The 19,660-nt window shown below is 43.4% G+C and overlaps 1 protein-coding gene across 8 annotated transcripts in view; it reads left to right on the top strand.

The window, feature by feature from the left end:
- The window catches only part of LOC134352669 (ryanodine receptor 1-like), a 581,514-nt gene that overhangs the window by 406,009 nt on the left and 155,845 nt on the right, over window positions 1–19,660 (top strand). For 6 of the 8 annotated variants that reach the window (XM_063060038.1, XM_063060039.1, XM_063060041.1 and 3 more), the window contains 4 exons: window positions 1,732–1,972; window positions 8,193–8,280; window positions 11,095–11,187; window positions 19,626–19,643. In XM_063060038.1, coding sequence (XP_062916108.1) covers window positions 1,732–1,972; window positions 8,193–8,280; window positions 11,095–11,187; window positions 19,626–19,643 — 440 coding nt within the window. The remainder of the gene's footprint in view (window positions 1–1,731; window positions 1,973–8,192; window positions 8,281–11,094; window positions 11,188–19,625; window positions 19,644–19,660) is intronic. The other 2 variants (XM_063060044.1, XM_063060046.1) reach the window with 1 other exon arrangement.

Raw genomic sequence — 19,660 nt, forward strand, 5'->3', positions numbered from 1 at the left:
TATAAATATTGGCAGTTTTTTTTTCACTATTTTCACTAATTTTTTAAAGTTTGATTTTTGACACACCTTTGCAGCTACTCCAACCATTTTTCCTTCGGTCGTAACCCACTAATCTAACAGAAATATTTTATTTAATTTTTAGTATTAACTTTGTCTTTAGTTCAGATTTGGCTCATGAAATTCCTCATCACGTGTGCCAGGCAGATCTAGTTGGCCGCTCTCGTGCAGTGGTGGGCGAGCATCTTTTAAGTGGATATGCTGTATTAACCCAACATGTCAGATGTAAAGGTCTCGTGCTGCCATCTTGAAGAGGAGTAAGGAAATGATCTCCAGTGTCCTTGTTAATATGTTGGCTCTTCATCAATTATGTTTAACAGATTAACACAGCATTGTTACAGTGCCAATTGTGAGACCTTATTGTTTGCAAGTTGGCTTTATAACTTTCACAGGTTGTAATGCCCAAGGATTGTGAGCAGGTCTTCATTATAAGTGGACAGATGGGGAATTCTGATACTGAAGGAGCTGGTTGAATATGTAATAGTTACAGAATGAAGGGTCTCTTACTGAAGTGGGTACCTCTTTCTATTAAGAACCTAATTCAGTAACTGTGGCCTTATTGCTTTGGTGATGCCCAGGTGTTAACTACGAAATATAGCTTGCGGCTGAGGAGATGCCTGTTCCCCCTTATTAAATTTTATATACTTGGACCTAACTTACAAATTTGACTTCCCTGGTGACTCTACATTTTTTTCACTCTTCTAACTGCAGCATAATGTCTGAGAATTTTCCAGAAGATTTCCTGTTTTGCTCCCACTTGCTTGCATTTGCAATGACGATTTTTTAACAGATAGTGATATATGTGTCCAGTTAAGTATGTGTGAAACTATTTCAAGTGTAAGTTGAATATTCTCCAAGAAATAGGTATCCAATGCAATAAAGAGGTAATTATAAATCTTTTCAAGTTATAGAAATTAATGCTATCAAAAGCCCCGTGAAGAAAGCATGGAGGGCCATGGCCTCCTCTGCTGTCACAATAAGACCACACTCAGGCTGGAGGAGCATCACCTCATATTCTGTCTGGGTAGCCTCCAACCTGACATCATGAACATCACTTCTCTAACTTTTTCTAGTTTCTCCTCCTCCTCTCCTCTCTTTTTCCATTCCCATTTTCCCATACCCCTTCCCTTCTCCTCACCTGCCCATCACCTCCCTCTGGTGCCCTTTTCCTTTCCTTTCTCCCATGATCCACTCTCCTCTCCTATCAGTTTTGTTCTTCCTCAGCCCTTCTACACCTATCACCTGCCAGCCTCTCAGTTCATCCCCCTCTCCACCTCCCACCCACTTTCCCCCTCACCTGCCTTCACCTATCACCTGTCAGCCTGTGCCTCCCTACACCTTCTTATTCTGGCTTCTTTTCCCTTCCTTTCCAGTCCTGATGAAGAGTCTTGGCCCAACTGTTTTATTCCTCTCCATACATGCTTCCTGACCTGCTCAGTCCCTTCAGCATTTTGTGTGCTGCTCTGGATTTCCAGCATCTGCAGAATCTCTTGTGTTTACGAAGAAAACATAAATTTACTAATATAAAGAATCTTTTAAATTAAATTGATCTAGAACATAAATTAGGCACTGAACGAGCCACATGGCAAACCCAATAATGTGGAAGTTTGTTAACGCTGATGGCTCCATATGTTAAAACTTATTTCCAAGTAATTTCTTTTTCTCTCCTTCCAGTTTTTGCACAACCAATTATCAGCAAGGCCAAGCCTGAACTGTTGAAATCCCATTTCATCCCTACCATGGAAAAGCTAAAGAAAAGATCGAAGAAAGTAGTGGCTGAGGAGGATCAGCTGCGCATGGAGGGCAAGGGAGACGTTGTGGAAAGTGAATTACTAATTCGAGACGAGTTTTCTGTTCTCTGCCGTGATCTGTATGCTTTGTATCCACTGCTGATTCGTTATGTGGACAATAACAGGTAAGCATGCCATTATTCTGGGGAAATTTGAAAATAATGATCCGGCACCCACTGAGGTGGGTTCAGGCTGATCTACCATCTAAATGTTTAATTAGAGCAAGTTTGACCTTGAATTTTATGTTAAACACCTCGGGCCAAATTTCTTCAGTCCAGCAGCTGAGAGGTGAGGAGAATGGCTGGACTCCAGTTAATGGCTTTAAAGCACTGCCAAGAGCTGTGGTAGTTCATGGCAGCAGACCTCAAACTTGTGGAGTGCACCTCCTGCACGATAAGGGAGTCGGGGACAATTCCTGCATCCATGGCAACTACATGCTCAGGAAGTGTCTCCCGATATAGCCACTGTCCAACTCCAGTTATGGAGTATCCGTGATACTGATTGACACATTTGGTGCCATGGCCACACCGTGGTAAAGACTACTCAGGCAGGTGAGGAAAGGGTAACAACCAGGCAAAGCAGAGGAAGGCATGTTTCCTCTCAAAGTTCTAAATAAATTTTGTTATCAGAGTACATATATGTCACCATATACAGCCCTGAGATTCTTTTTGGGGCAGGCATACTCAGCAAATCTATAGACTAGAACTGTAAACAGGATCAATGAAATAGCAAGTAGAGTATAGAAAACAACAAACTGTACAAATGCAGATATTAATAAATGGCAATAAATAACGAGAGCATGAAATAACAAGATAAAGATTCCTTAAAGTGAGATCATTGGTTGTGGGGACATCTCAATAGATGAGTGTAGCTATCCTCTTTTGTTCAAGAGCCTGGTGGTTGAGGGGTAGTATCTGTTCTTGAACCTGGTGGTGTTAGACCATAAGACAAAGGAGCAGAAGTCAGCCATTTGGCCCATCAAGTCTGCTCCGCCATTTTATCATGAGCTGATCCATTCTCCCATTTAGTCCCACTCCCCCGCCTTCTCACCATAACCTTTGATGCCCTGGCTACTCAGATACCCAGTGGTAGTCCTGAGGCTCTTGTACCTTCTACCTGACGGCAGCAACAAGAGAAGAGCATGGCCTGGGTCTTTCATGTAGATGTGCTCAATGTGTGGGAGGGCTTTACCCATGATGTACTGGGCCGAATTCACTACATTGGTGTTCCCATACCAGGCTGTGATGCAGCCAGTCTGCACACTTTCCACTAGTCATAGTCATAGTCATATTTTATTAATCCCTGGGGAAATTGGTTTTTGTTAGTTGCTCCATAAATAATAAATAGTAATAGAACCATAAATAGTTAAATAGTAATATGTAACTTATGCCAGTAAATTATGAAATAAGTCCAGGACCAGCCTATCGGCTCAGGGTGTCTGACCCTCCAAGGGAGGAGTTGTAAAGTTTGATGGCCACAGGCATGAATGACTTCCTATGACGCTCTGTGTTGCATCTCGGTGGAATGAGTCTCTGGCTGAATGTACTCCTGTGCCCAACCAGTACATTATGTAGTGGATGGGAGACATTGACCAAGATGGCATGCAACTTGGACAGCATCCTCTTTTCAGACACCACCGTGAGAGAGTCCAGTTCCATCCCCACAACATCACTGGCCTTACGAGTGAGTTTGTTGATTCTGTTGGTGTCTGCCACCCTCAGCCTGCTGCCCCAGCACACAACGGCAAACATGATAGCACTGGCCACCATAGACTCGTAGAACATCCTCAGCATCGTCCGGCTGATGTTAAAGGACCTCGGTCTCCTCAGGAAATAGAGACTACACGTCTACAGAAGTTTGTCAAAGTTTTTGATGTTATGCCAAATCTCCACGGACTCATAAGAAAGTAGAGGCACTGTCATGCTTTCTTTGCAATTATATTTATATGATGGGTCCATGAAATTCATTGCTTTGCAGCATTAGTACAGTGCAAGTCATCAAAATTACTATAAGTTACGAAATAAATAAATAGTGCAAAAGACAAATGATGAGGTAGTGTTTATGAGTTCACTGACTGATGATGGAGAGGAAGAACCTGTTTTTAAAATATTGAGTGTAGGTCTTCAGGCTCCTGTCCCTGCTCCCTGATGTATTAACATAAAGAGGGCATGTTCTGAGTGGTGAAGGTTTTTAATGATGGAGGTCGTCTTCTCTAGGCACCATCTCTTGAAGATAACCTCAGCGGGGAGGGTTGTGCCTATGATAGAACTGGCTGAGTCTGCAGCCCTGTGCAGCCTTTTGTGATCTGGGCATTGGAGGCTACACACCAGACTGTGATACAACCAGTCAAAATGCTCTCCTCTGTACATCTATAGAAATGTACAAGTCTTTGGTGACGTAGCAAATTTCCTGAAGCTTCTTGTGAAGTAGAAGCTCGGCATGCCTTCTTTGTGATTGCCACAGTGTGTTGATCCTCTGAGGTGTTGACACCCAGAAACTTGAAGCTGCTCAGCCTTTCCACTGCCAACCCCTCAATGAGGACTGGTACGAGTTCTCCCTATTTCCCCTTCCTAAAATCCACAATCAATTCCTTGGTCTTGCTGACACTGAATGTGAGGTTGTTGTTGCAATTCCACTCAACCAGCTCGCTCCTATATACCTCCTATTCCTAACTATGCCCTTCATGATCTATACACCTTTATAATAACATCCTGTATTCCCCTACACCCCAATGGAATAAAGCCCCAATCTGTGCAGCTCAGTCCCTCAAGTCCCAGTGACATCCTTGTATATTTAAGACCATAAGACCATAAGACAAAGGAGCAGAAGTAGGCCATTCGGCCCATCGAGTCTGCTCCGCCATTTTATCATGAGCTGATCCATTTTATCCTATTTAGTCCCACTGCCCCGCCTTCTCACCATAACCTTTGATGCCCTGGCTACTCAGATACCTATCAATCTCTGCCTTAAGTACACCCAATGACTTGGCCTTCACCGCTGCCCGTGGCAACAAATTCCATAGATTCACCACCCTCTGACTAAAAAAATTTCTTCGCATTTCTGTTCTGAAAGGGCGCCCTTCAATCCTGAAGTCATGCCCTCTCGTACTAGACTCCCCCATCATGGGAAACAACTTTGCCACATCCACTCTATATCTATGCCTTTTAACATTCGAAATGTTTCTATGAGGTTTCCCCTCATTCTTCTAAACTCCAAGGAATACAGTCCAAGAGCAGACAAACGTTCCTCATATGTTAACCCTCTCATTCGCGGAATCATTCTAGTGAATCTTCTCTGTACCCTCTCCAACGTCAGCACATCCTTTCTTAAATAAGGAGACCAAAACTTCCCACAGTACTCCAAGTGAGGTCTCACCAGCACCTTATAGAGCCTCAACATCACATCCCTGCTCCTATACTCTATTCCTCTAGAAATGAATGCCAACATTGCATTCGCCTTCTTCACTCTTTCCATGTTAATGGACATTAGAGGTCAGGATTGAACCCAGGTCAATGGAATTGTGAGGCAGTGGCTCCTGTAGCTTTACCACTGAACCCGGTATCCCTGTGCCTCTTAATTCCCTGCTTGCATTCTTTTCTAGCTTATTTGTAATCTTCAAGGGCTCTGCTTGGATTTATCTTCCATCATATAAATCCTTTTCCTTCGTGACTAAATTCGCCACCTGTTTTGACTTCCAAGATTGTCTTACCTTGCCATCCTTGTCCGTCCTTCTTACTGGAATGTAGATATCCTGTGCTCCATGCCATTGATCCCATCCGGTGTGGACTTTCCCAAAAACAGCCATTCCCAACTAACTCTCCCTAGTTCCTACCCTGTACTCTTGTAATTTGCTCTGTTCCAATTTAATATTCTCGCAAGGTCCATACTTAAAACTTACATTCTGGACGCTGTTCCCTAACTGAGGGTAGCGTGTAGCGTAGTGGGTACCACAACACTTTGAAGTACAGGTGACCCAGGTTCAATTCCCACCACTGCCTGTAAGGAGTTTGTATGTTCCCCTCATGATTGAGTGGGTTTCCTCCAGGTGCTCCAGTTTCCTTCCACAGTCTGAAGATGTACTGGTTGATAGGTTAATTGGTCATTGTAATTTGTCCCATGATTAGGCTAGGGTTAAAATGGAGGAATGGTGGGCAGCATGGCTCAAAGGGCTTCTCAGTGTTGTGTCTCAATCAATCAATAATTCATTCATTCATCTCCCAGGGAAAGGTCAGTCACCTGTCCAGACTCAATTCCCAATAACAGGTTCAACATGGCCCCTCATCTCGTTGGTTTCTCAAACTGATTTGAGAAACCCTCCTGGATGCACCTGACAAATTCTGCCTCTCGCACAAGGAAAGTCCCAATGGGATACCTAGGTTGTTATTCATGTGGCCAATCTTTGTATGTAGCTTTATTCTGTAGGAACAGTTTTGGCCAACACCATTTATGATTCAATTGATGGAATTTCACTGTTAACACACATTTTGCAGATTGAAACAGAATTAATGTATTGGAATTAAAAACATGGTTTTGAAGCAGAACCCTCATTTAGTGCTGATTTCTTCATCTTGAACAGAAGTTTGCTTTTTGTGTAATAGTTCAGTATTTAACAAACATGAATGGCCAGGTAGGCCCATTGTCTCTGCCTGCTCCTGCCCATTGAACTTGTGTCATCATACTTCATCTCCATTCTGTCCCCCCGGTTCAGTCTCAGCTTCTTTCTCAATAAAAGAACCAACCAGTCCCCTTCCACCACCACCCTCGTCTAAGTGGCAGAACTTCATCTCCTCACCCTCAGTAGTTTTTCCTTTGGCTCCTCACACTTTCTCCGAACTTGAGGGGCCTCAGCTATGCCTGTTTATTTTTTTTTGTTGGCGACATAGAACAGTCCATGTTCCAAGCCTTCCCTGGTAATGATCCCCAACTCTTCCTCTGCTATATTGATGACTAGATCGGTGCTGCCTCATGCACCCATGCTGAGTTCACCAGTTTCATCAACTTTACCTTCAACTTCCACCCTGCCTTTAAATTCACTTGGTCCCATTTCTGACACCTCCCTTCCCTTTCTCAATCTCTCTGTTTCCATCTCTGGAGAGAAACTGTCAACCAACATCTTTTATAAACCTACTGATTCCCACAGTGCCTTGGCTGTACCTCTTCCCACCCAAGCCTCCTGTAAAAATGCTATTCCCTTTTCTCAGGCCCTTCATTTCTGCCTGGGATGTGGCTTTCCTTTCCAGGACATCAGAGATGTCCTACCCTTCAAAGAACAAGGTTTCCCTCTCTCCACTATTGGTGCTGCCCTCACCCTTTTCTCCATCATTTCTCAAATGTATGTGCTCACCCCGTCTTCCTGCCGCCTTGACAGTGATACGAGTTTCTATTGTCCTTACCTACCACCCCATGAGCCTCCTCATCCAACACATCATTCTCCCACAACTTCCGGCCATCTCCAAAGGGATCCTACTGCCAAACATATCTTTACCTCGCTCCCCCCCCCAACATTTAATGCAGGGTTCACTCCTACCGAGATTTCCTTGTCCATTCATCCCTCCCCACTAATCTCCCTCCCAGCACATCCCTGCAAGCAGGCAAAATGCTATATATGCCCATTCACCTCCTTCCTCACCTCCATTCAGGGCCCCAGACAGGCCTTGCAGGTGAAGCAACACTTCACCTGTGAACCTGCTGGGGTCATCTATTGTGCTGGTGATCCCACAGCGGCCTCCTCTACATAGGTGAGACCCATCGTAAATTGGGAGACCTCTTTGTCGAGCACCGTCACTCCATCCTCCAAAAGCATAACTTCCCAGAGGCCAAACACTGTAATTCTGATTCACATTTCCGCTTTGACATGTTGATCCATGGCCTCCTCTTGTGCCACAATGAGACCAACCTCTGGGCAGACCTTATATCCTGTCTGAATAGCCTCCAACCTGACGGCATGAATATCGATTTCTCCATCCATTACAAAAATTTTCCCACCCCGTCCCCACTTCTTTTATTCCTCACTCTGGCCCCTTACCTCTTCTCACAGCCCCCTGGGTTCCCTCCTCCTTCCCTTTCTCCTATGGTCCACTCTCCTCTCCTATCAGACTCCTTCCTCTCCAGCCCTTTACCTTTCCTACCAACTGGGCTTCACCTATCACCTTCTAACTATCCTCCTTCTCCTCCCCCCACCTTTTTATTCTGTTATCTTCCCCCTTCCTTCCAGTCCTGAAGAGTGGTCTCGGCCCAAAACATCAATTGTTTATTCATTTCCATAGATGCTGCCTGACCTGCTGAGTTCCTCCAGCATTCTCTGCGCGTCACTTTATTATCTTTCTGTTTTGCTTATTGTCACAGAGCCAAGTGGTTAACAGAACCAAACCCCGATGCCGAAGAGCTTTTCAGAATGGTGGGAGACATCTTTATCCTGTGGTCGAAGTCACATGTAAGTTTCGCAAGGTTCTGCAAATGGTATCAAAGTATGAGGCTCCACATGTTGGTGGTTCCATCATTGCTTTGCTTTTACTTCTTCATCTCCCTGCAACTTAATTCTGGCATAAAGGTAATATATAGCAGCTACTTTGTCCTGTGAAAAATTACACCAAACTGAACTTGGTTTTAAAGCTTAATATAAAGTGTTTAACACCCCTATTTAATTATTTTCAGTATCTGATGTTGATATATTATCTGGAAAATGGAATGATATTTATATGTGGCTGTCTCTAGGACAAGTTAACCTGAAGATGGGAAACAGGCCATAAACTACTGTCAACTTTGGTTTCAATAAATGCCAGTGAGTGTTATGTAAAGCAAAATGAATTTGAAGTCCGTTTCAAAAGTGCATATTGCTGTATTCCCATCTAAATATGCACCTTTCTACCCGAGTGGTTTGGCGTCTGTATAAATCATTCTATTTTTCTGTGTATGTGGCAACAGAAAAGGTGTGTGAAGCTGGTCAGGCACGAAATATTCCATAAACAATGATTTCTCCCCATTCTCCATACATTCCAGCCTTACATCTATACTTATTACCAAACTCCCTCAGATTTCCCCCATCTTCCAACCAATGCCAGATTCCTGATTTCCCCTTTCCTCGTGCCATTCATTACTCCTTCTGGTTCCCCCAGGTACCAACTCTTCTCCCCCTTCTCAACCATCCCTTTCATTCCTTCCGGTACCATCCCTTCAACCACCAACCATCCCTGTTCATTCTTTCCAGTTCCATCCCCTCAACCACCAACTGTCCTCTGCCACCCATCACTGCTGCCCATCAAACGTTTCCAGCCCCACCATTACGTCCCCAGCCACACGGAAATCAACATAAACTTGTGTTTCTAGTCTTTGGGGCTAGGTGCAAGGTAGCACATTTTGATCTCAAAGGACTGCAGAGAGTAGGGTGCATTGATCGAATCAGTCACTGGCATTTCTTTTAGTTGCTGTGGAATATTTGGAATGCATTAATTCCTGCTGGTCCTTCCCCATTTTCATCATGCCTGTGTTTTATATGGTCCTATCTGACTAGGAACAATGGTTACTCAATGCTCAGTGTGTTTCAACTAATTAACTTACTGGCTGAAGAGTCGTAGTGTACTGAAACATTGGGCTATTTATGAGAAGCTTAAGTGACACAACAAGGAGAACTGTTGCCTCATGCCACCAGAGAGCCAGGATTCATTCCTGACCTCTGGTGCTATCAGGGCATAGCTTGCACCTTCTGTTTCAGATATCAAAAAAATTAGCTTCCTCCACTTTAAATATTCCTAACGACCTAGCATCCATAACTTACTGGGGCAGAGATTCTAAGAGATTCATATCCCTCTGCAAGAAGAAATATTTGCTTAGCTCAGTTCAAAATGACAGGCTCTTTGTCTAGAAAGAACAATGCTGCCCCGTGAAGGACAAGATTGAGTTAAAGATTTTGCTAGACAAAGAGTATGGAAACCAGTTAGTAGCATAGTTTGTTATAAGACCATAAGATATAGGAGCAGAAGTAGGCTATTCGGCCCATCGAGTCTGCTCCGCCATTCAATCATGGGCTGATCCAGTCATCCCCACTCCCCTGCCTTCCCCCATACCCTTTGATGCCCTGGCTAATCAAGAACCTATCTATCTCTGCCTTAAATACACCCAGTGACTTGGCCTCCACAGCCACTTGTGGCAACAAATTCCACAGATTTACCACCTTCTGAATAAAGTAATTTCTCCACATCTCTGTTCTAAATGGATGTCCTTCAATCCTGATGTTGTGCCCTCTTGTCCAAGACTCCCCTACCATGGGAAATAATTTTGCCATATCTAATCTTTTCAGGCCTTTTAACATTCGGAATGTTTCTGTGAGATCCCCCCCTCATACTGCTGAACTCCAAGGAATACAGCCCAAGAGCTGCCAGACGTTCCTCATACGTCCTGAGATTACTACCCTGGAGGTCCTGCTTTTCAGCTTCCTACCCAACTCCCTGAATTCTCTCTTCAGGACCTCCTCCCATTTTCTACCTATGTCATCGGTACCAACGTGTACCAAGACTCTGGCTATTCACCCTCTCCCTTCAGAATACTCTGCACCCAATTCGAGACATCCCGTACCCTGGCACTTGGGAGGCAACACACCATGCGGGTGTCTCTTAACAGGCTGACAGAATCTCCTGTCTGTTCCTCTCACTATGAAATCCCCTATGACTACCGCATTCCTCATCTTCTCTCCCTTCTGCACCACGGAACCAGGCTCAGTGCCAGAGACCTGATCACCTAGGTTGTCCTCTATCAGGTCACCCCCCCCCCCACCCTCCCCCCAACAGCATCCAAAACCTAGCTTATATTTTGTAATTCACAAGGAAGTCAAACAAACTTTGCTTTTGCAATCGATTTATGCATGTATAAAAGGAGCGGTGCTCCCTGTATTATTTGGAGTTCAAAACTCACTGTTGGTGGTTCCACTCCCCACGATGTCGTGAATAAAGCTCTCATTACTTCGAAGTCTGAAACTGTCCGAGTGGTGTATTTGAGTAACTTCTCTAACAGTTCTGGCAACAAGGAAGAGCTGGCAATCACACTGTTAGCGAGCCACTCTTCCGTTATTCATGAATAAAGCTATCCTCTAGTCACTTCAAAGTCCATATCCAATTTATTTGTGACCAACTTTAAATGAAATTCCTTAGCAAATTTATTCCCTAACATGCCCTAAGTGAGTTACGACACCTGTGAGGACATGGTGAAAGTTCACTGACAGATTCTGAAAATTTAATTTTTTTTGCCCCCTCAGAATTTCAAACGGGAGGAGCAGAACTTTGTGGTGCAAAATGAAATCAACAACATGTCATTTCTCATCGCGGATAGCAAAAGCAAGATGTCCAAGGTAAGATGCCGACCCTAATCTATGAGAGCCTCGTTTCCACAACAGGGCCCCATTTGAAGCGGGTCCTTAATGTTGTAACTTACTATCGTGGATTCTGAATTGAGATACCACCAGCTGTTTGGGCTTTATGAGTTGTTTAAGAGAACCAAAATGATGCCAGCTGCCTTATTGGTGAAAGACTGTAACCACTGCTCTGTAAGGGTAAGAGTTAAGAATAACGATTCCAGGGACTTCTGGATATCAAAGGACATTTGGCATTTGTTTTTTAAGAAGTGGATAGAAGGTGTACAGTACTGAAAATTAAGGAGGCCCATATGGGAGTATAGAGAGTGCAGTACTTAATGAAGAAATTAGGATGCATAGAGGATTGATGATTTTTAACTGGCAGATGCAATTAGGGAAAATCCCAAACATTATTGAGGCTTTAATGAAGGTGTAAGTCAGATAAAGGCAGCTTGGATTAACTGAATCCCTTGAGAAGTATAAAGGTTGTTGGAGCGAACTTGGGGAAGAAACCAGGAGAGCAATATCAAGATATGTGGTATGCTTAGCAGTCACAGAGTACAGGGCACAGAAACAGGCCCTTCAGTCACTCAGATCATATCCTTCCATACCCCTGCCATCCACGTACCTATCCAAACTTCTCTTCCATGTTACAATTGAAGCTGTATCTTACAATTTTTCTGTCAGCTCATTTGACACTTGCACCAGCCTCTCAGTGAACAAATTTCCCCTTAGATATTTCACCTTTCATTCTAAACCTGTGAATCCTAGATGTAGTCCTACCCAACTTAAGGGGAAAGTACCTGCATGCTTTCACCCTGTCTATACCACTCATAGTTTCGTATACCTCTACAAAATCTCCCCTCAATCTCCTGTGCTCCGAGGACTAAAGTCCTCACGTAATCAACCTTTCCCGATAACTCAGGACCTCAAGTCCCAGCAACATCCCTGTGAGCTTTCCTGTATTCTTTCAACCTGTGACCTACCGGTGATGCCACCTTCAAGCAATTATAAATCTGCGTTCCCATGTCCCTTTTGTTCTAATGGATGCCTCAGAGTCCTACCATTCACTGCTTAAGTTTTACCCTGGTTTGTCTTAACAAAGTGCAACACTTCATACTTATCTGCATTAAATTCCACTTGTTAGTTTTCAGCCTAGTTTCCTAGTTGGTCAGGATCATGCCTTTCTCTCTGTCCACTATGCCCCCAGTCTTGGTGCCATCTGCAAATTTGCTGATGCAGTTCACCACTTTCAGAAGGCCTTTGACAAGGTGCCACATATGAGGCTGCTTACCAAGTTAAGAGCCCATGGTATTACAAGAAAGTTACTAACATGGTTAGAGCATTGGCTGATGAGGCAGTGAGCGGAAATAAAAGGTTCCTTTCCTGGTTGGCTGCCAGTGACTAGTGGTGTTCCGCTGGGGTCGGTGTTGGGACCACTTCTTTTCATGCTGTATATAAATGATTTAGATGATCGGGTAGATGGCTTTGTTGCCAGGTTTGCAGATGATACGAAGATTGGTGGAAGGGCAGGTAGTGTTGAGGAAACAGGTAGGCTGCAGAAGGACTTAGACAGATTAAGAGAATGGGCAAGAAAGTGGCAAATGAAATACAATGTTGGAAAATGTATGGTCATGCACTTTGGTACTAGAAATAAATGTGTGGACTATTTTCTAAATGGGGAGAATATCCAGAAATCTGACATGCAGAGGGACTTGGGAGTCCTTGGGCAGAACACCCTGAGGGTAAACTTGCAGGTTGAGTCGGTGGTGAGGAAGGCAAATGCCATTTTAGCATTCATTTCAAGAGAACTAGAATACAAGAGCAAGGATATGATGCTGAGGTTTTATAAGGCACTGGTGAGGCCTCACCTTGAGTATTGTGAATAGTTTTGGGCCCCTCATCTTAGAAAAGATGTGCTGGCATTGGAGATGTTCCAGAGGAGGTTCACAAGGATGATTCCAGGAATGAAGGGGTTATCATACGAGGAATGTTTGATGGCTCTGAGTCTGTACTCGCTGGAATTCAGAAGGATGAGGGGGGATCTCATTGAAACCTTTCAAATGTTGAAGGGCCTAGACAGAGTAGGTGTGGAAAGTATGTTTCCCAAGGTGGGAGAGTCTAGGACAAGAGGGCACAGCCTCAGGATAAAGGGACACCCTTTCAGATCAGAGATGCGGAGAAATTTCTTTAGCCAAAGGGTGGTGAATTTGTGGAATTTGTTGCCACGTGGAGCTGTGGAGGCCAGGTCATTGTGTGTATTTAAGGCAGATTGGACATGGCATCAAAGGTTATAGGAAGAAGGCTGGGAACTGGGGTTGAGGAGGAAATTAAAAAGAGGATCAGCCATGATTGAATGGTGGAGCAGATTCAATGGGCCAGGTAACCTACTTCTGCTCCTATGTCTTATGGTCTTATTATCATCTAAATCATTACTATAGATGACAAACAACAATGGACCCAACATCGATCCCTGTGGCACACCACTATTCACAGGCCTCCACTCAGAGAGTCAACCATTTACTACCACTCTCTGGCTTCTCACACTAAGCCAATATTGAATCCAATTGCCTACAAAGTTCTACATGGGAGACTAGTCCAGGTGACTTGACCTTCTAGACCAGCCTCCTTTGTGGGACTTTGCCAAGGCCCTGCTAAAATACATGTAGATAATGCCTACTGTCAACCTTCTTGGTAAGCTCCTAGAAAAACTCTATAAGATTGATTAGACATGACCTACCACACACAAACCCATGGTGACTATCCCTAATCAGCCTTGTCTATCCAAACACTTATGTATCCTGTCACATGAAGTACCTTCCAGTAACTTACCCACAACTGACATCAGGCTTACCGGCCTATAATTTCCCGGCTTATTCTTAAAGCCTTTCTATAGCTGCCTCAGAGCTGAGACAATTGTGGTTACTGTTTCCAAAGTGTTTCCCAGCTGATACTTGCAGCACCTGCCTTGTTTCATTTCCTAAGATGAGGTCCAGTATCATCTCTTCTGTGGTAGGACTTCCTACATATTGTCTCAAAAAACTATCTGGGAAGCACTTAACATATTTTGCCCCATCTGAGTACTTTGCACCAAGGCAATCCCAGTCCGTTTTAGGAAATTAATATGCCTCACCATGACAACCTCATTGCTTTTCCACCTTTGAATAGTTTGCTTACTCATCTGATACTTCAGAAGCAGTGCTGTAATATGAGGAAGACTGTGCAGGCTGAACTTGTTTTTCCTTGTGCAAAGGAAAGTGAAGAGGGACCTGATAGAGGTGGAAGAAGTTATGAGTATCATGATAGAATAGACAGTAGTAAACATTTCTCCATACCAGAGGAAACATTTAATCAGAGGGCATAGATTCAGATTATGGGTTTAAGAATGGATACAAGGAAGACTTTTTTTAATCTGAGGAGCGGCTGTAGTTTGGACAACACTGTCTGAAAGGTTGGTGGAGACTGAGACCGAGGATATTTAAAAAGTATCTAGGAGATCATTTGAATTGCCAAGGCATATTATGGACCAAGTGTTCATAAATAGGTACTTTATGGTTGGCATGGACATGATGGGCTGAATGGCCTCTTTCTGTACTGTACAACTTCATGACACTCTGTTACTCTGTTAAAGTTTACTGGAAGAATGCAAAGCAGCTATGAAACATAGAACAGACTGCTAGGAATCCTGCTACCTCCACACTCATTCTGCAGAGCTCCTCCAGAGCAATCTAGGCAGAGTCACCTGCCCTTCAGTCATATTGTCTATGGCAGCATGGTTTCTTCCCATTGTATTCAGTCATGGTCCGTGTCAGTAGATGCCCTTTGTCCTGTCTAATTTGGATTGATAGCTCGAATGCATATGGCACAGTTGACTACCACAGAAAGAAGATATTTCTGCCAAAATACCAGATAGTGATCCACAAAACTCAATTCCTGCTGTAATATAATAGCGGGCTGTTCATTCTGGCTGCAGTACATCTCAGAGTTGGCAGATACCAGTCACCTGGCAGCGTATATGCAATTAATGACAACCTGTATCAGACCTTGAGAAGCCATGTGCTCGTTCTGGTTTGATTTCTCTGGCCGAATACTGTGCAGTTTGCTCCCCTTAAATGGAAGGCAGCTGGAATATAGTGCAGGGAAGCGAATGGTCATGCACTTTGGTGGAAGTAATAAAGGCATAGACTACTTTCTAAACAGGGAGAAAAATCTGAAATCGGGTGGAAAAGGGCTTGGGAGTCACTGTGCAGGATTTCCTAAAAGTTAAGTTGCAGGTTGAGGCAGAGGTAAGTAATGCAAATGCAATGTTGGCATTCATTTCAAGGGGACTAGGATAAAATAAACTAGGATGTAATGCTAAGGCTTTAAAAGGCATTGGTCAGACTGCACTTGGGAGTATTGTGAGCAGTTTTGGGACTCTTATCTAAGAAAGGATGTACTGGCACTGGAGAGGGTCCAGAGGAGTTCATAATGATTTCGGGAACGAAAGGGTTAATGTATGAGGAGCATATGATGGCTGTGAGCCTATATTTGCTGTTTAGGAAAATGAAGGTGGATTGCATTGAAACCTATTGAATGTTGAAAGGAGCAACACACACAAAATGCTGGAGGAACTCAGCAAGTCAAACAGCTAGTCCTGACGAAGGGTCTTGGCCTGAAACGTCGACTGCGCCTCTTCCTATAGATGTTTGCCTGGCCTACTGCGTTCACCAGCAACTTTGATGTATGTTGTCTATAGAAATGAATAATCAGTCGACATTTTGGGCCAAGGCTTCATAAGGACTGGAAAAGAAGGGGAAAGATGCTGGAATAAAAAGGTAGATGGTGAGGAAGGAGGACAAACTGGAAAGTGATAGGTGAAGCCAGGTGGATGGGGGAAATATTGAAATGCCCAGACAGAGTTGAGAGAATGTTTGTATAGTTGAGTATAGGACCAGAAGGCACAGCCTCAGAATAGAAGGATGTCCCTTACGAAAAGAGATGAGGAGGGATTTCTTTAGCCAGAGGGTGGTAAATCTGTGGGATTCATTATCACAGGCGGCTATTGAAGCCAAGTCGCTGGGTGTATTTAAAGTGGATGTTGATAGTTTCTTGATTAGTAAGGGCATTAACAGTTATGGAGAGAAGGCAGGAGAATGGGATGAGAGGGATAATAAATCAGCCACGGGTGGAATTGCAGAGCAGACTCGATAGTCTGAATGATCTAATTCTGTTCCTATGCTCTTAAGATCATATGATCTGGGGACGTTCTTATGCATCATGGAAGGTGTTGTGGTTACCTGCACTTTCTGCCTGGAGGCAAGCTAATTACTAATTCCTTTTGAGTTCATTGTCATGGCCAATTTGACAGCCAGTAAACAGTCTCCTCGCCGTGCTCTGGGATTGCAGTTGTGGCCAGACATGTGGCTACTTTCAGCATGTTCTTACTTAACTGCATGGCTTTCACAGTAAAGGTCGTGGTCTGTTGGCTCCTTTCAGCCTCTGACCAAAGCATGGCGGAATTTGACTCTTATACTCCTTGTTAGCTGATATGTTGAGGTAAGCATACTCCCCATCTCAGTCTGCATTTCTGTTAACCATGTCACCGAAGTATCCCTGTCGTGATAGATTCTGGGTATGTTGATCCATGTGAGCCATTGGTTAAGACCCCACACCAGCTGGTAGACGGCAAATCACCTGTGTCCTGTGTATCTCCCTGTTACAAGCATCCCTCTAATGTAATCTGCTTATCCCTTACTGTGTCAGTCTCTAGGGGAAGTAAGAAGCAAGATGCCTTTTCAGAAAACAAAAGTTAGTTGTAAGTTTTAAGCTATTTCCAAAACACCTTCATGGTGATGCAAGCAGGTAACTACTGTAGATCAAATCAAATGAGTTATAGCTGTGAGACTGAAACATCATTTTAATAAGTTTAGTTGGCATATTTCTTGGAACCTCACTGGCCAAAGAGGGAAGATAGTCTCCTCCAGCCTGCAATGAGCTTATGGTCTCTCCCCCCACCCCATGTGTGAGTGCGCATACACACATCCATACTGTTTCTCACAGTCTAAGCCTGAATAGAGGAGATGAAAGTCATGAATAAGTGTTTGATTATTTCTGATGGATAGGGTAGAATCATAGTGAGGTATGATGTAGGAGAAATTAAGTCAAATAGCTGGTATGGATGTCTCATACAACCCACATAAAGTCTATGTCAGGATGTGGATAAGTATGATTATGTAATGGTGGTATTGTAGGGGAGAGTAGCTCCCTTTGATATATCTTCTGGCATTGGTGCATGCTGTGGGGCTTCCTCCCCAGAAGTGTCTGGGTTGTTTGTGTTTGAGCTGTTTATATTTTTGTAGTTAGATTTTGAAACTTTTAATGAGCATGGCTAATTGGATTTTATATTCGATTTCTTATTTTAGAAAAACAGCAAATCAAATATATTCTCTTGAAAACTACTGAGTTTACTGAAAACAGTTCCATAAAATATATGCAATCATTCATTTTAAAATGTGAAATGTAACAATGACTTTGATGACACAAAGGTTGGGGGTGTTGTAGATAGTGTGGAGGGCTGTCAGAGGTTACAGCGGGACATCAGTAGGATGCAAAACTGGGCTGAGATGTGGCAGATGGAGTTCAACCCAGATAAGTATGAGGTGGTTCATTTTGGTAGGTCAAATATGATGGCAGAATATTGTATTAATGGCAGTGTGGAAGATCAGAGGGGTCTTGGGGTCCGAGTCCATAGGTCACTCAAAGCTGCTGTGCAGGTTGACTCTGTGGTTAAGAAGGCATACAGTGCATTGGCCTTCATCAACCGTGGGACTGAGTTTAAGAGCCGAGAGGTAATGTTACAGCTTTATAGGATCCTGGTCAGACCCCACTTGGAGTACTGTGCTCAGTGCTGGTCACCTCACTACAGGAAGGATGTGGAAACTATAGAAAGGGTGCAGAGGAGATTTACAAGGATGTTGCCTGGATTGGGAAGCATGCCTTATGAGAATAGGTTGAGTGAACTCGGCCTTTTCTCCTTGCCGCGATGGAGGATGAGGGGTGACGTGATAGAGGTGTATAAAATGGTGAAAGGCATTGATCGTGTGGATAGTCAGGGGCTTTTTTCCCAGGGCTGAAATGGCTAACACGAGAAGGCACAGTTTTAAGGTGCGTGGAAGTAGGTACAGAGGAGATGTCAGAGGTAAGTTTTTCACGCAGAGAGTGGAGAGTGCGTGGAATAGGCTACCAGTAACGGTGGTGGAGGTGGATACGATTGGGTCTTTTCAGAGACTCTTGGATAGGTACATGGAGCTTAGGAAAATAGACGGCTATGGGTAACCCGAGGTAATTTCTAAATTAAGTACATGTTCAGCCGAAGGGCCTGTATTGTGCTGTAGGTTTTTTATGTTTCTATGACTTTAACAACAGGCTGCCTGCTCCTTTAGTTATTTTTTTTTCCCATTATGCTTTCCAGTTGTAGGGGTTAATGTGATGCACAATGCTTTATACATTCCACAGGTACTCGGAACATCATTAAGTAATTTTTCTACCCTATTCAAAATCTATTTAGTAAGATCACGATGTATTATTTCTCTGTGCTATTATGGTTTAAAAGATCTTCTGAAATCAGTTGCACAGTTTTTACGGGACTGTTGCACTGTTATTTCTCACTGAAGAATCAACAGGGTGACATCTTATCAGAATCAGGTGTAATATCACTGGCATTGATCATGAATTTTGTTAACTTTGGGGTAGCAGAACAATGCAATACATGATAAATATAGAAAAATACACTGAATTACAGTAATTATATATGTATATTAAATAGTTAAATGAAGATAAGTAGTACAAAAACAGAACTTTAAAAAACAATGAGGTGGCATTCATGGGTTCAATGTCCATTCAGAAATCAAATGGCAGAGGGGAAGAAGCTGTTCCTGAATCTCTGAGTGTGAGCCTTCAGGCTCCTGTACCTCCTTCCTGATGGTAGCAATGAGAAGAGGCATGTCCTGGGTGGTGGGAGTCCTTAATGATGGAAGCTGTCTTCTGAGGCACTCCCTTGAAGATATCTTGGTTACTACGAGACTAATACCCATGATGGACCTGACTAATTTTACAACTAATTTTAGAGCTTAACTTTTAGAAATTAATTCATGTTAATTTTGAAGTCCTGAATTTTATTTTAGCTTATTCATTGGATTTAGGTAATATATGCAATTCACAAATTCTAAAAAGCCTTTTCAAGCCAAAAAAAAAGTGTTACTCTATTTTTTTTCACATTGTCATTAATCAAATTTACTTTGTGTATCTCTGCACCTTGTTTAGGTTTGTTAGAGTGCCATACTTAACATTTCATTTGCTGGACTTTGGTAACAGAAGTGAAATCTCTAACAATTTCCTAATTCCTTATCTTTTCTATGGCATATTGGTATCTGCGGTCGTGCCTGCCTGAATAGGCTGGAGAGGATGGACAGGTCAGAGGGCATGATGA

Source organism: Mobula hypostoma, chromosome 10, assembly GCF_963921235.1.
Source record: "Mobula hypostoma chromosome 10, sMobHyp1.1, whole genome shotgun sequence".
Taxonomy (NCBI): Eukaryota; Metazoa; Chordata; class Chondrichthyes; order Myliobatiformes; family Myliobatidae; genus Mobula; species Mobula hypostoma.